Source organism: Oncorhynchus mykiss, chromosome 26, assembly GCF_057628025.1.
Source record: "Oncorhynchus mykiss isolate SJ-2025 chromosome 26, ASM5762802v1, whole genome shotgun sequence".
NCBI lineage: Eukaryota > Metazoa > Chordata > Actinopteri > Salmoniformes > Salmonidae > Oncorhynchus > Oncorhynchus mykiss.
In genome coordinates this window covers 13,336,053-13,350,855 of record NC_143047.1, presented here as the reverse complement: position 1 = coordinate 13,350,855, position 14,803 = coordinate 13,336,053, and the positions used below count along the sequence as shown (strand labels likewise).

Sequence of the window (14,803 nt, the reverse complement as noted above, 5' to 3'; positions counted from 1 at the left end):
ATTTGAAAGAATAATTTTCAGCCATACTAAACACATATTTCATAATTTATATAAAGTTCACTGAGATTTCTTTATTTAGCTAAAAGCACAAATATAAAATGCATCCCATGTTTCCCCCCTGTACAGCTTTCTTTTTATAAATGGCTTAAAAATCCTATTTACATTGCAAGGCAGGTAAGCAAAAGAGACAGCTTTCATGACAAATATACAAATATATGAATAAAAACTAGTCCTTTCCCCTTTTTACTCCCTATTAAATAATTTCATTAAGAACAGAGGTGTATTTTGTTTTGTTTGATGGCATATAGTGATTGCCATCAAACGAAAGTGATAACAGACTTAACATGAACAAAACGCTTAGCAACGTAATCTTTCAAACTCACTTTTAAAGGAACGGATGCAGGGAGAGAGGCATTTGTTCAGTGGTTTGAGTGCAAAAACACACAAAATGTGACAACATAGGACGAATCAGAATTGAGAGAGCACTGACAATATAGTCCCTTTTGAGTCCTTGACATTCACACAGAAATACGTGATAGCCAGTAAAGGCCCTGTTTATTTTGGATTGGCACAAGCCTGGTCGGACGTAGGGTCCAATGGTGTGTGAGGGGTGAAGGGTCATCAGCTGAGATGCAGGTGAGGGTGCTGGTGGAGTTGGGTGACCAGCTCCTCCTCTGTAGGCTCCTGAATTTGTTCTCTGGAAGGAACAGTGCAGTTTTAAAGACAGGACACGAAACTGTGTCAAGAGACACACAACGAGTTGAAGCGGAGCACGCTCATGCAAGCGGCTGCTGTAGTCCACAACGTGCATTTAGGGACGGGCATTAAGGGTTGCTCTTCTGACTTGCCCCTGCTAAACATATCAACCACACCTTCAGCAAATATTTCAGCGACATGCGTTTAGTTAAGTGGTTAAAAAGGGGGGCGGATGTTTTTGCTACCAATTATATTAGTGATGGGGTAAAAATTGATACAGTTACATATCGCAATATTATTTGTGATGATATTATCTCGATACTTTGACTAGTAACAATTTTTTTTTTTAAATGCTAGTCGGCTGTACCTGCACCTATCCTATATAATACATGATCTGCAAGCTAGGTCACAAAGAAATACATGCCATTTAAGAGTTTGTAATCAGAAAGCTCCCCAGACACAATTGCACAGATAAAAGCATTTCCAAAGATTTTGGGGAAAAGTGATACAGTAGTGAAATGTGAGTAGCCAAAGAGCATGGTTTAAAGCAGTGCCTTTTGATACTAAATGACATACAGCCAAAACATTTGACTGCATTCACAGAGAACTGGCAGAACCGCTGACAGTCAGGGCATCCCCGTTGGTGACTGGGATAGGCCTAAAACCAACACCAAATAGTAGGAATATGCAGCCGCCCAGACAACAAACAGAAGCAAAAAGCCAGAGCGGAGTTAAAAAGCAACCTACCTGAACATGAGCTGGACAGTGGTCTCATAGCCTGTTCGCTCAACGTCCGCCACTGAACATGTGACACTTCGGTCCCACTTATAGATGAAGTTCTTTCACATAAAACGGAGGATTCATTGAGCTTACATCTTTTCAGAAAACATCTTGCACTTAAACTACAGTAAGTACAAATCAGGCCAGCATAAGCTGATACATACCTCCAAGATGAGAGCCACAAACAAGTTGACCCACATGACAGAGGAGGTAAGCCACCAGGAGACAAAGTAGACCTTGGACCACCTGGGAGGAGAGAAGAAACCTGATCAACTGTTTTCATGGACACATCACCATTACCCATAATCACTGTTTTACAAACGGAGCCCCATGCACAATTAACTTGTCTTCATCCTCTTTAAGCAGGGCAAATAACGAACGTGAACTATGGCCCCACTCCTACATGTATTTTCACTGTTACTAGCCTTGTTCCTGAGTTGGGTACAAAAGCTTATTTAACCAACCAAACAGTTGCAATTTTTTAGGGAACAACTGAAATTAGATAAATATTATGAAGTGGGAGCTCACTAAAGTAAGGCTTGGCCCAAAATTAAAAGGACTGATGTGCTTCACCGTCAACCGCTGCCCTCTAGTGGATAGGGAAACGAATTGAAGCGTCTGACAGTTAGATCATAAGAATCATGTACGGATTTGTATTATTGTTGGCTTACTCTGTGGTGTATCTGGTGTAGGCATCCATAAACACCTGCCAGTTATTCACCACCATGATGTTGTAAAGGAGGACGAGGGAAGACTGAGCAAAACCGAGGGAGAGGAGAAAGAAATCACAGGTTAGTGTCCACTCTCTCTCTCTCTCTCAACATTTAGACACAATTTAAAGATTCCTTTGATTGATCAGGACTGAAATGTCAACATACCCACCATGGTATTTTACGGGTGTCTTTTAAAAGTTACTTCAGTGCATTATCCCCTTGAAAGGTTACCCCCACAACACTAGCCTTCCCAGTCTGAGCCAGTACACATGAGTCACAGATAGAATGCCAACCATGTGTTTTACAGTTTCATTCCCTCCAAAGTCTATTCTCATTAAACCGGTCTCTTACAACAGTAGACAGAATATTCGCCTTGAGCTAAGCCTCCCCTGTGTTCTCTGTCTATGATTCTACTTCACGGGCTGGCAGAGCGAGAGACAAGAGAAGGGCACCCACAGCAAAGTCGTCAAAGTTGTTTGGCCAGTAGCCCAGCTGCTCGTAGGAACCACACTCCATGGTGAAGTTAATGGTGATGTTCTCCATACTGGAATTGGACATCACACTGTAATGAATACGTACAAAACAACTTCCAATTACCTCACACAGTAAACACATTAAAATAGCCATATTAGCTACTGTATGAGGCCATTGCTACTTTAAATGTTTGTAAATAGTGTACAAGCGTTCAAATACATCATTGTCAAACTGTACCTCATCTTCCCTGGAGCTGTGATGGCTCCCTGGAACAGCCAGATGCCAAGGACAGCAAAAACATAGAACACCACCTAAAGAACAAACAGAATGTTAGCTGTGATAGGGAATCCACGATGTCCAGCAAACAGACGCCTAGTGTATGGAGATGCATTTAAAATGACTAGCTGGATGAGAGAACGAAAGAGAGAAAAAAGTGTCATTGTGTCACTCACCACTAGTATTCCTGCAAACGCTCTGAGGTTTTTCACCAGGTCAACCAAAGTACTCGCTACAAGGGCCATCAGCTAAAAGAGCCATTAAAACACAAATATGACTATTTTTATATATTGTAATACCAACATGCATAACCAGAGATGATAAAGACATTGGCTGTACCGGGCATTGATTTACAACAATACAACTCTATTGACAATAGAGTACACCAAAATAGAGCAAGTCAAGCAATAAACAATTTCCACCACTAGGTGGAGCCAAATACAACATATACAATGGTCTTGTCACATATATTGAAAATGATGGCACTAATACTACCCAGCGGCACCACTTCCTCACCTTGATATCAGGGATGATTCGAAGGAAGCGGACGACGATGAGCATGTTGACCAGACGCACCATCTCCCACAGAGACATCAGACCACGCGACGCTGGGTTCCTGGGACAGCCACACAACACGGTGTATTCAATCTCACAGTGTTACTTAGTTTCTTATCTGCCATCGTTCATCCATTCCGAGCATTTTATTCAGTAACTCTCTTCCTCTGCTATGTTTATCACTATGTAACATCTCTTCATGTCCTTGTTTCTGTTTTAGACCATTCCCATGTACCTGTGTGTGTGTTACTCCTTTTTCCCCCCCTTTATTTTCCTTTTTTCCCCCTTTTATTTAACTAGGCAAGTCAGTTAAGAACAAATTCTTACAATGACGGCCTCCCCCCAGCCAAGCCCAGACAGCGCTGGGACAATTGTGCACCACCCTATGGGACTCCCAATCACGGCCAGATGTGATACAGCTTGGAATTGAACCAGGGACTGTAGTGACACCACTTGCACTGAGATGCAGTGCCTTAGACCGCTGCGCCACTCGGGAGCCAACAATTCTTCACTATTGTTGCTATATATAAGTGAGCACCATCCTTCAAGACAATTTCCTTCTACAGAATGTATTTGTTGAGTGAGAGATATGACCAAAGGGTTCCTGGGACAACCACACCACACAAAGGTGTATTCAATCTCACAGTGCTACTTAGTTAGTTACTTATCGTTCATCCATCCGTAGTGTTTTACTCAGTAACACTCTTCCTCTGCTATGTTTATCATGTCCCATATCTATATGTCCATGTTTCTATTCCTGTTTTCAACCATCCCCATGTCCCATATCTATATGTCCATGTTTCTATTCCTGTTTTCAACCATCCCCATGTACCATATCTATATGTCCATGTTTCTATTCCTGTTTTCAACCATCCCCATGTCCCATATCTATATGTCCATGTTTCTATTCCTGTTTTCAACCATCCCCATGTACCATATCTATATGTCCATGTTTCTATTCCTGTTTTCAACCATCCCCATGTACCATATCTATATGTCCATGCTTCTATTCCTGTTTTCAACCATCCCCATGTACCATATCTATATGTCCATGCTTCTATTCCTGTTTTCAACCATCCCCATGTACCTGTGTGTGAGTGTGTGTGTGTAAACCAAATTACTCTTTCATCACTATTGTAACTGTATATACAAATGAGCAACATCCTTTAAGACAATTTCATTCTACAGAATGCATTTGTTGAGTGAGAAATATGACCGAAGTGAAGACACCAACCATTTAGGAAATGGAAGCCTGTAGGTGGCAAAAATGGTGATCTGAAGGACCTGTAAAAAAATATATAAAAAATACTTTCAGTTATATTACCAAGACAGAAATATGCTTAAAGGGGCAGTATGTAGCTTTTGGGGCGACCCGACCAAATTCACATAGAAATGTGAGTTATAGATTTGAGAAGCGGTAGACCCATTCTGTGTGCGCTTTTTCTATGCTCCCCGTTAAGTTACGTTTTAGCGTCTTTTTTCTTTCGGTTTTGTACACTAGCTTCAAACAGCTGAAAAAAACCCAATATATTTGGTTATTGAAATAATATTTCAGAGCAGTTTAGATTGTACAATGATTCTCTACACACACTATACATTGTCAAACTGAAATTAGGAGAAGCATTGAAATGGTTGAGTGATTGCTACATATTGCACCTTTAATATGTTTCCTGTCATTTTCAGAATATCTTACCAGAAGGCAAAATGTGAGAAGACCATCAAAGATGTTGTTTCTGTATGACAGGTAGCCTCTCCACCCAAAGGCTAATATCTTTAGACTCATCTCCATCAGGTAGTATAGAATAAAGAAGCAGTTAATAACTTCCATGTAGTAGTCATCCCGCTCTGCGATGGACTTCTCGGAGTCAAGCACCAGTATGGTCTGCAACACACGGAGAGAAACAGAGAGACCAAACAAGTTGAGCCTCGGTCTAATTTGCTGGAAAACCAAACAACAGGAACAACATACTGTCTGTGAGAAGGTCCTGCTCTTACACAGATGCACATGACATTGGCCAGGGCCACGGCGTTGCCCACTATCATTACATAGTAGTGGCTGAAAACCAACTGAAGCTTCTGGAGGAGCGGAGAGTTGTACTCTGGCTTCGGAGGGTGCTGCAGGAGAAAGACAATGAAGACTCGTCAAATCATACAGGAGCAATCTAGCTATCATTTAGACAGGCAAAATAAACCAGTTTAGAACCAACAATAGAGTTCATCCAAAACAGTAACATTGATCCGGTGAAGAAGCACAGAGTAGTTAATGAGCTGTGGCCCAACCTCTTTGATGCGGTCCTTGTCCAGCTCATCAAAAAGACCCCGGAAGGCCTCCCACTGGATGAAGCCATCTGACAACTGCTGCAATCTCTACAGGAAGAGAGAGAGAGAGACATATATATATATAGTGCCTTGCGAAAGTATTCGGCCCCCTTGAACTTTGCGACCTTTTGCCACATTTCAGGCTTCAAACATAAAGATATAAAACTGTATTTTTTTGTGAAGAATCAACAACAAGTGGGACACAATCATGAAGTGGAACGACATTTATTGGATATTTCAAACTTTTTTAACAAATCAAAAACTGAAAAATTGGGCGTGCAAAATTATTCAGCCCCTTTACTTTCAGTGCAGCAAACTCTCTCCAGAAGTTCAGTGAGGATCTCTGAATGATCCAATGTTGACCTAAATGACTAATGATGATAAATACAATCCACCTGTGTGTAATCAAGTCTCCGTATAAATGCACCTGCACTGTGATAGTCTCAGAGGTCCGTTAAAAGCGCAGAGAGCATCATGAAGAACAAGGAACACACCAGGCAGGTCCGAGATACTGTTGTGAAGAAGTTTAAAGCCGGATTTGGATACAAAAAGATTTCCCAAGCTTTAAACATCCCAAGGAGCACTGTGCAAGCGATAATATTGAAATGGAAGGAGTATCAGACCACTGCAAATCTAACAAGACCTGGCCGTCCCTCTAAACTTTCAGCTCATACAAGGAGAAGACTGATCAGAGATGCAGCCAAGAGGCCCATGATCACTCTGGATGAACTGCAGAGATCTACAGCTGAGGTGGGAGACTCTGTCCATAGGACAACAATCAGTCGTATATTGCACAAATCTGGCCTTTATGGAAGAGTGGCAAGAAGAAAGCCATTTCTTAAAGATATCCATAAAAAGTGTTGTTTAAAGTTTGCCACAAGCCACCTGGGAGACACACCAAACATGTGGAAGAAGGTTCTCTGGTCAGATGAAACCAAAATGGAACTTTTTGGCAACAATGCAAAACGTTATGTTTGGCGTAAAAGCAACACAGCTGAACACACCATCCCCACTGTCAAACATGGTGGTGGCAGAATCATGGTTTGGGCCTGCTTTTCTTCAGCAGGGACAGGGAAGATGGTTAAAATTGATGGGAAGATGGATGGAGCCAAATACAGGACCATTCTGGAAGAAAACCTGATGGAGTCTGCAAAAGACCTGAGACTGGGACGGAGATTTGTCTTCTAACAAGACAATGATCAAAAACATAAAGCAAAATCTACAATGGAATGGTTCAAAAATAAACATATCCAGGTGTTAGAATGGCCAAGTCAAAGTCCAGACCTGGATCCAATCGAGAATCTGTGGAAAGAACTGAAAACTGCTGTTCACAAATGCTCTCCATCCAACCTCACTGAGCTCGAGCTGTTTTGCAAGGAGGAATGGGAAAAAATGTCAGTCTCTCGATGTGCAAAACTGATAGAGACATACCCCAAGCGACTTACAGCTGTAATCGCAGCAAAAGGTGGTGCTACAAAGTATTAACTTAAGGGGGCTGAATAATTTTGCACGCCCAATTTTTCAGTTTTTGATTTGTTAAAAAAGTTTGAAATATCCAATAAATGTCGTTCCACTTCATGATTGTGTCCCACTTGTTGTTGATTCTTCACAAAAAAATACAGTTTTATATATTTATGTTTGAAGCCTGAAATGTGGCAAAAGGTCACAAAGTTCAAGGGGGCCGAATACTTTCGCAAGGCACTGTATAGAGAGAGAGACAGGGAAACAGGCAAATTCAAAGGGAGTTATATTAAAATGTTTATCCACATGTTCTAAAGATTTGCACTGTAGTCTTTTCTCACCTTGATGATGGCTTGTCTGTAGTAGGACTTCATTTGTACCCTCGCCATGACCTGCAAAGAGGCATCCACCCGCACACGCTCTCTGGGATGGACAAGATGTAAGGCCATTCAGTGTGTGTGTGTGTCTTTGTGTGTGTAGGGCTTAAGGGTAAGAGAATGAGCAGTCTTACACATGCTCCTCTGAGTGTGTAGCGTCCTGACCCCGCCCCTGGCAGGACATGACCTCAAAGGCAGCTCTGACGCCCAGTCTCCTCCTTAGGATGGACGCCTGGACAGACATCTGCCACAAGAGAACAGTTTCATCATGATATTCTATGGGGTTTACGCTGTACCTTAAAATGCTCTGATATTTAAATCATATCAGTCCAGTGCCAGTCTTAAACTCACCAGCAGGTATCCCCTGAACTGGTTGTAAATGATGGCAGTTAGTAAGTTCATCAAGAAGTAGGTTCCTGGAAGCAGTAAATAGGACAAATTAACAACAGACTGTATTACCACTCAATCTGTTTCATATTTCCCAGTTCATTTGGTGGCTAGCTCTTACCAAAACCACTAAAGAGAATGAAGAAGATGGAGTATCCTCGGTTTAAGGAATAGGCCGGAATCATCACTGTTAAAAACACGAAGACAACTTTAGGTGGAGTAGACAGCTGACAGCAGAAAATATATGTTTAGTTCACTATGACCTACACAGTGAACTTACCATCAGGGTTATTGGCTGTAGTGAGGAGCACCAAGAGAGAGGAGAGAGACGTGGGCAAGTCTCTGAAGTAGGTCTCCCACTCCCCGTTATGCTTTGGGTTCTAGGGACAAAACAGAGGTAATACGGAGATACTTAACTCCCTTATAACAACAATGTTAAATGGACATCCATTGTGCTTCATCCTGGTCATGTGGGGGTGAGTTTCTGTACAGGTCTCTATTCAGGCAGTTGTAATACTACACATCTACAAGCTCTGTTAAAGCCTGTACCACCGAGTGAATAAAACAGTCGTGAGGTAAGGTAAAAGGGCACGTTCAGGCTTGAGAACTGGGCGTCAACAGTACAGCCAGCAGGGTGGAACAGAACGTACCTCTCCTTTAGCAAAGAGCAGCATGCCAATCATGGTGAAGAGGCAGAGGTGGAGGGCCAGGAGCAGGATAACACTGGGAGGTAAGAGAGAGGGGAGTGGTGCATTAGACACACACCTCTGCAATGACAGTCAGGCCTATATACATGTACAAGTAGATTAGGGTGCCCTCTGCGGGTCTCATATGTACTGAAACAAGAGTGAATCATGTATCAGTATATAACCCTACATATACCCTACAAAGCAGTTTTAGGGAACTATGTATGTGATAACAGAAGTGAGAGTATTTTGAGGTTGACGATCATTGTAAAGCTGTGAAGTGAAGATATGAGATTGAACAAAGTGTTGGTGTTTAACACAATTACCTGGCTATCTCTGGGAGAGTCCTCTTGATGCACTTTAATGTTTTCTTCATCAGGGAGGAGTTTTGAAGGAGGAAGAAGGGCCGAATGAGTCTCCTAACTCGTAAGTTCTGACATCGAACAACAAAGGGAAAGAGCCATATTCCATTTGAGTCTTTGTATTGTAAACCATGTCTTTATCAACTGTCAAGAGACATGTTACAGAGGACGTATAAACCAATATTTTGAATATGATCTCACCTGATCACAATACATGCTCAACGTCAACGTCCAATCAATTACAGATGCTGAGACGGCCAAGATGTAGACAATCAACCACTTGCATTTCCGGAACTCGTCCCAGCCAATCAAATAGCTCTAAGGACAATAGATTAAGCTTGAGCCATATATATATATTTATTGCAAATAAAGACACAAAATGGATGTTCATGTACTTTGAGATTTCTTGTTGCCCATCTACTCTCTTCCCCGTTGACATTGTCAGAAACATGGCCTGATGGTTACCTTGGTAGTGAGGTCAATGGCAAAGATGATGAGGCAGACAATCTCTATGCCCTCTGTCAGGCCACAGGGGGGCTCCCAGGGGGGAGGTCTGAAGCGGGGGTCTGATGTGTAGGAGAAAGACGAGGGCCTCTCGATGAAAGCCAGCATCAAGACGACCGCAATAGTCAGGCCCAGCCCCCTGAGCAACACAGAGAGTCGTTTAACAATGACACAAAACCCGCGAGAGGGTTTCAAACTGAGAACGGGAAGGGTGATGGTTGGCTTCACCGTCATAAAGTGCTCTTCTCACTACACTTAACCACAGAGGAAGCTAAGACAGGACAGAGTTAAGTCAGCAATGACTGACGACATTACTGAATACTGCACATTGCAGTGAGATGCAGTGCAGAGAGGATATAAGGATTGGCTTTAGAGGATAGGACAAATATAAGAATAGAAACATGCAGAACAATCCAGAACAACATACTTTGACTCATCACGACAGTAGCGGCTTACCATTGCCATAACCTGGAGTAGTACCACCTGTACAGACGTAACGAGTTTGTATCCACTCTATGATTGATGGATCGGTACTGTAGAACGAGAAACACATTTCATTGTTTTGAAACCGCAGTTTAGGGACAGTTCATAATCAAGTCATACAAATAATATATTTCAATCAGTTACAGCGAGAGTTCACACAAAGGATATATATGTTTCACCTGTATGGCGTCCTCAATAAACACAACAGCTTGCTGGAGGTAGAGATCCACATCACCTGTGTAAGAGGAGAGGGAAATGATTCAGCAAGTGATGTGAAACAATAGTTTTTCTCAAGCAAATGAAGTCATACTTTGTGTTGGTTGAAAACAAAACATTGAAAACAAACCTATCGACCTATCTGTAGTTTTTCTCAAGCAGAATAATAAACCACAACCAAAACCTTGCATCTCATGCTCACCTTTTATCAGTGGCCACTGATTATACAACAAAAACAGTACTGACTGTTCCACAGAGGTCAAAGTCTGAGCACATATCCTAATCCTAGGATAGGCCTGTGTGCATGTGTTTGCAATAAAGTTCAATACTAGCGTGTCTGAATTCATCTTAATCTTTCAAATATTCCAATTGAATTATAACCAAGTCTGGATGGATAGTGTGCTTCAAACATCCCTCGCCAAGTCAGATTAAATTAGCTACTGATTCCAGGCATTTTTCCACAGACCTGATCACACATCTAAATGTCAACTGAACTCTCTTTCACTTACTGGACTATCACTTCAATTCAATTATTATTTTCAGTTTGGGTCTACAATAATATATCACATTCATACAGCTATTTTGATCTGTGTCAAGAAGCCATATTATCTCCTGTATTTGTCTTTGTCCCCATTTGTCCCCCTACAAATGAGGTAATTTGGCTGATTCAGCTAATTCAGTTAGTCGGGAGCTTCATGAAATGGGTTCCCATGGCTGAGCAGCCACACACAAGCCTAAGTTCACCATGCACAATGCCAAGTTTTGGCTGGAGTGGTGTAAAGCTTGCTGCCATTGGACTCTGGAGCAGTGGAAATGTGTTCTCTGGAGTGATGAATCACACTTCAGCACCTGGCAGTCCGACGGATGAATCTGGGTGTGGCGGATGCCAGGAGAACGCTACCTACCCGAATGCATAGCGCCAACTGTAAAGTTTGGTGGAAGCGGAAGAATGGTCTGGGGCTGTTTTTCTTGGTTCAGGCCAGGCCCCTTAGTTCCAGTGAAGGGAAATCTTAACGCTAGAGCATACAATGACAATCTAGACAATTCTGTGGTTCCAACTTTGTGGCAACAGTTTGGGCAAGGCCCTTTCCTGTTTCAGCATGACAATGCCCCCGTGGACAAAGCGAGGTCCAAACAAAAATGGTTTGTCGAGATCAGTGTGGAATAACTTGACTAGCCTGTACAGAGTCCTGACCTCAACCCCATCGAACACTTTTGGGATTAATTGGAACGCTGACTCTGAGACAGGCTTAATATTTGCCCGATCTCACTAATGCTCTTGTAGCTGAATGGAAGCAAGTCCCTGCAGCAATGTTCCAACATCTAGTGGAAAGCCTTCCCAGAAGAGTGGAGGCTGTTATTGCAGCAAATGAGGGACCAACTCCAAATGAATGCTTATGATATTGGAATGAGGTGTTTGACAAGCAGGTGTCCACATACTTTTGGCAATGTGCTCTATTTCATTACATGACTGCCTCAAGCAAAAAAAGCTTTGTATGGGGTGTAAAGTAGAGCTGCACATCATCAGTAAAACGGGACGTTTGAAAAGGGCAGAGTAATCTAGGGCAGGGCCATCCTTGTTCAACAGGACACAATGTGGAGCTTGGCATTTCAACCTGGCTTCAGGGCAATTCATAGGATTTGGGCTGTTTATTGTTTCCCTCCATTTAGTATGACAAGAATGATAGGCTTCATTCAAATTCTCAACATACAGCTGAACTGTTTACCCAGAATCCCACTGCCTCTGCAATGTCACTCCACTGGTCTAACCTTTAAACGTACATTTTCCAGTCATAATACATGGTCACATGCATGTTTGATAGTATTTCCCTTTTCAGGTGACTATTATTTTCTTTACATATTTTGAAAGAACATTTCCTACCCATAGAGCAATTGTTCTTAACCCAGACTGGATGACTCATATTAGACTTTGTTTCCCTCCACACTACCACTGCTGACTACAACCACATTATGTGTCATCACTCATCATGGCTGTCTCTGACAAGGGCAACTTTTCTCAAAATCAGTCCACAATATGCTGCCAAAGAAAACTTCCTTTCAACTTCCTGTCACCAAGTATCTTAAAGATTTTTTTATAAACACATTGTGGACCACTCAAATAGAGTTTTGAGACATTAAAAACAATTGGTAACACTTTACTTGTAGCATAGCGTCATAACACCTTACAACACGGTCATAACCATGTCATGACCTGTCATAACACTGTCATAACACATATTTATGTGTGTTGTGACATATATTGCAATGTTTTATGGCTGGTTATGACACCTACTTAAGAGTGTTAAAACCCACAAAACCTACCACACAACATTGGGGTAGGAACACACAAAAATGGTAAATTTCCTGAAATTGACAATTGTATTACCATGGCAATTGCACATACATTGATGTCAAACGTGTGCTTACCCCAATGCTCTGTTGCTGATGACTTGCATGATTTCAAGAGCAGGACAGCATTTTTGACTTAAGACTGATATATGGTGATGTATGTGATAGGTCTCTAGACAGTATGAAATGATATATATATATATATATATATATATATAGTGGTGTCTGAAATGATTGACAACCTTGATAAAATGAACAAAAATTACTGTATAAAATAAATAATTTAAATACTGAGCTACATTGTATTCTCAACAAATGGGGAAATGATATTACTTTATACAATGGCTCAGAAAAATATCTTGTTTAACAGGTAATACCTTTTTTCTCAAAAAGGTAGGGCTAAAAATGATTGACACCACTGTTTTCAATACCTCACCTCGCGGGATAATAGCTGTAGTACTGTTGTTGCCTTTAACGTTACAATGCATGGGTGGATATTTACCTAGTAGTTGTCCACACCAACATATGTAGTGATTAACAAACACTAGCTAGCTAACTTGGTACTGTAGTTAGTTAGCTACATGAATAGTTGAGAGCTAACGTTAGCTATATGTTATGAAAACGTTAAGAAAATAAGATTTTAATGTGTTTGACAATGTGTGAATTCGTTAGCTATTGGTATGTAGCCTTAGCTTTTAGTGTGTCTTTCTTTAGCTGTATTACCCCATTGTTGCATAGTCTACTCTGATTTCTGTTCCTTACTTATATTTTTCAGAGAAAGTAGCTAGCTCATGCATCTGTATCCATTGTGGAGGTTAAGGCTTTGAGGGAGGCAGCCATAAAAAAAAACTTGGGAGTCTAACTTCCTGTGAGTGACCTCAAAGACAAATGTCCGGGCCTGTTTCAGCCCACTCGCGTCCAATTACAGTTGAATGACAATAGACAATAATGAATGTAATGATTCATCATTATTCTTTGTTGTTTTGATCTGAGATACGCATCACAGCATCAGTCCCACATCTCTGTTTCTTTCTCTCACAGATTGAGAAGGAATTCAGAAGGATTATAACCATCCGGTTTTCAGTCCACCTTCATGGAGAAGCTGGATCATTACAAGACTGTTGTCATTGTTCAAGATGAGAGGTGCTGCAAAGAAGGAGGAGATGCAGAGCATCCTGGAAGTGCTACGGGGTATGCGCTCACGATAGTCACATTACAGTCAATAATTACATTTTGTTGACGGTAGTATACAACCATTTTAATTCCATCTCATGTCAGTGTAACACCGTCCAGACAAGAAGAGACTGGGTGATCAGCGGCCTGATCGTATACTTCGGCGAAAGGGTAGAGGACCGTATCATATGTCACATGTCACAACATGTCTAAATATGTGTAATGCCAGCGTTGTGAAAATATTATGTCAGTCATGACATGAAATGGTTATGACCGTGTTATAACATGTTATGAAGCTATGCTTCAAATATTGTGAACAACTGAAACGCTTACCCCCTCCGACACAGCAGTACTCTGCAGCAACCGAGTAGGACAGACGTCTTGTCTTTGGGGATCCCTTTTCAAGGTGATCATTGTTGTCAGGGTGGGAGCCGTAGTTAATGCTTCCAGTCAGCAGTGGTTCCGATTCCATCTAGTAAATTTGACCTAACTAAGCGAGTGTAAACTTGTTTATGCGGCGCCTGTAACTCAGGTAAAACAAACTGAACCTCCGCCAAGTGTAAATGGCCAGTTTTAGGGAAGAGAATTAGAACTATACTGGAACTGTCAGAGAGACAGAAAACATGTTATGCTGTCAAAAACGTGTAAATTCGTTAAATCCATAGTTTTATATTTACAGACAGTTTCTCCACTTGGTTACGACTGTACGGGAAATCTGTTTTTAGGAAACGAACTCCTCCCTGTGTTCTCTCAAGTATCACTTTTCACCAGCGGGTGACTCACCGCGCCACTGAGCTATACCGCGCGTAACTCAAGAGTAGCCTGTCCCCAAAGTAGCTCTTAATTTAAAACAATGGTAGTCTACTTAAGGTCTAGTGGTAGTTTACTCTCTATTTTGTTAGTCAGCAGCTTTCTACGCGCCAGTAAAAGTGGTGCGTTAGAAGACGTTTCACACTTACTCGTTTTCGCTTGGCCACTTCCTTGGTAGTAAA

At 41.6% G+C, this 14,803-nt stretch overlaps 1 protein-coding gene across 1 annotated transcript; it reads right to left on the bottom strand.

Annotated features, from left to right (window-relative positions):
* Positions 1–37: 37 nt before the first annotated feature.
* tpcn2 (two pore segment channel 2) lies at positions 38–14,776 on the bottom strand. The gene is made up of 24 exons (XM_021585988.3): positions 14,145–14,776; positions 10,253–10,308; positions 10,047–10,123; positions 9,552–9,729; positions 9,288–9,404; positions 9,051–9,157; positions 8,689–8,761; positions 8,319–8,418; positions 8,160–8,225; positions 8,003–8,067; positions 7,786–7,895; positions 7,616–7,697; positions 5,775–5,861; positions 5,490–5,609; positions 5,188–5,376; positions 4,729–4,778; positions 3,456–3,555; positions 3,116–3,187; positions 2,901–2,974; positions 2,646–2,751; positions 2,148–2,230; positions 1,641–1,722; positions 1,444–1,535; positions 38–697 (listed from the first exon to the last, which is right to left on the bottom strand). Exons 1-24 carry the CDS (start codon positions 14,281–14,283, stop codon positions 622–624), a joined length of 2,301 nt encoding a protein of 766 aa, XP_021441663.3. The 5' UTR covers positions 14,284–14,776; the 3' UTR covers positions 38–621.
* Between the last annotated feature and the right edge of the window lie 27 nt (positions 14,777–14,803).

What these genes read in the sequence shown, in the direction of transcription:
- tpcn2 (XM_021585988.3), bottom strand. Translation starts at nt 14,283, where the DNA reads ATGGAATCGGAACCACTGCTGACTGGAAGCATTAACTACGGCTCCCAC. An exon ending in CATTCTCTTTAGTGGTTTTG is followed by an intron (nt 8,068 to 8,159) that starts GTAAGAGCTAGC and finishes TACTGCTTCCAG; the next exon opens with GAACCTACTTCTTGATGAAC. An exon ending in AGGCTTCCATTTCCTAAATG is followed by an intron (nt 3,556 to 4,728) that starts GTTGGTGTCTTC and finishes TGGCTGTCCCAG; the next exon opens with GAACCCAGCGTCGCGTGGTC.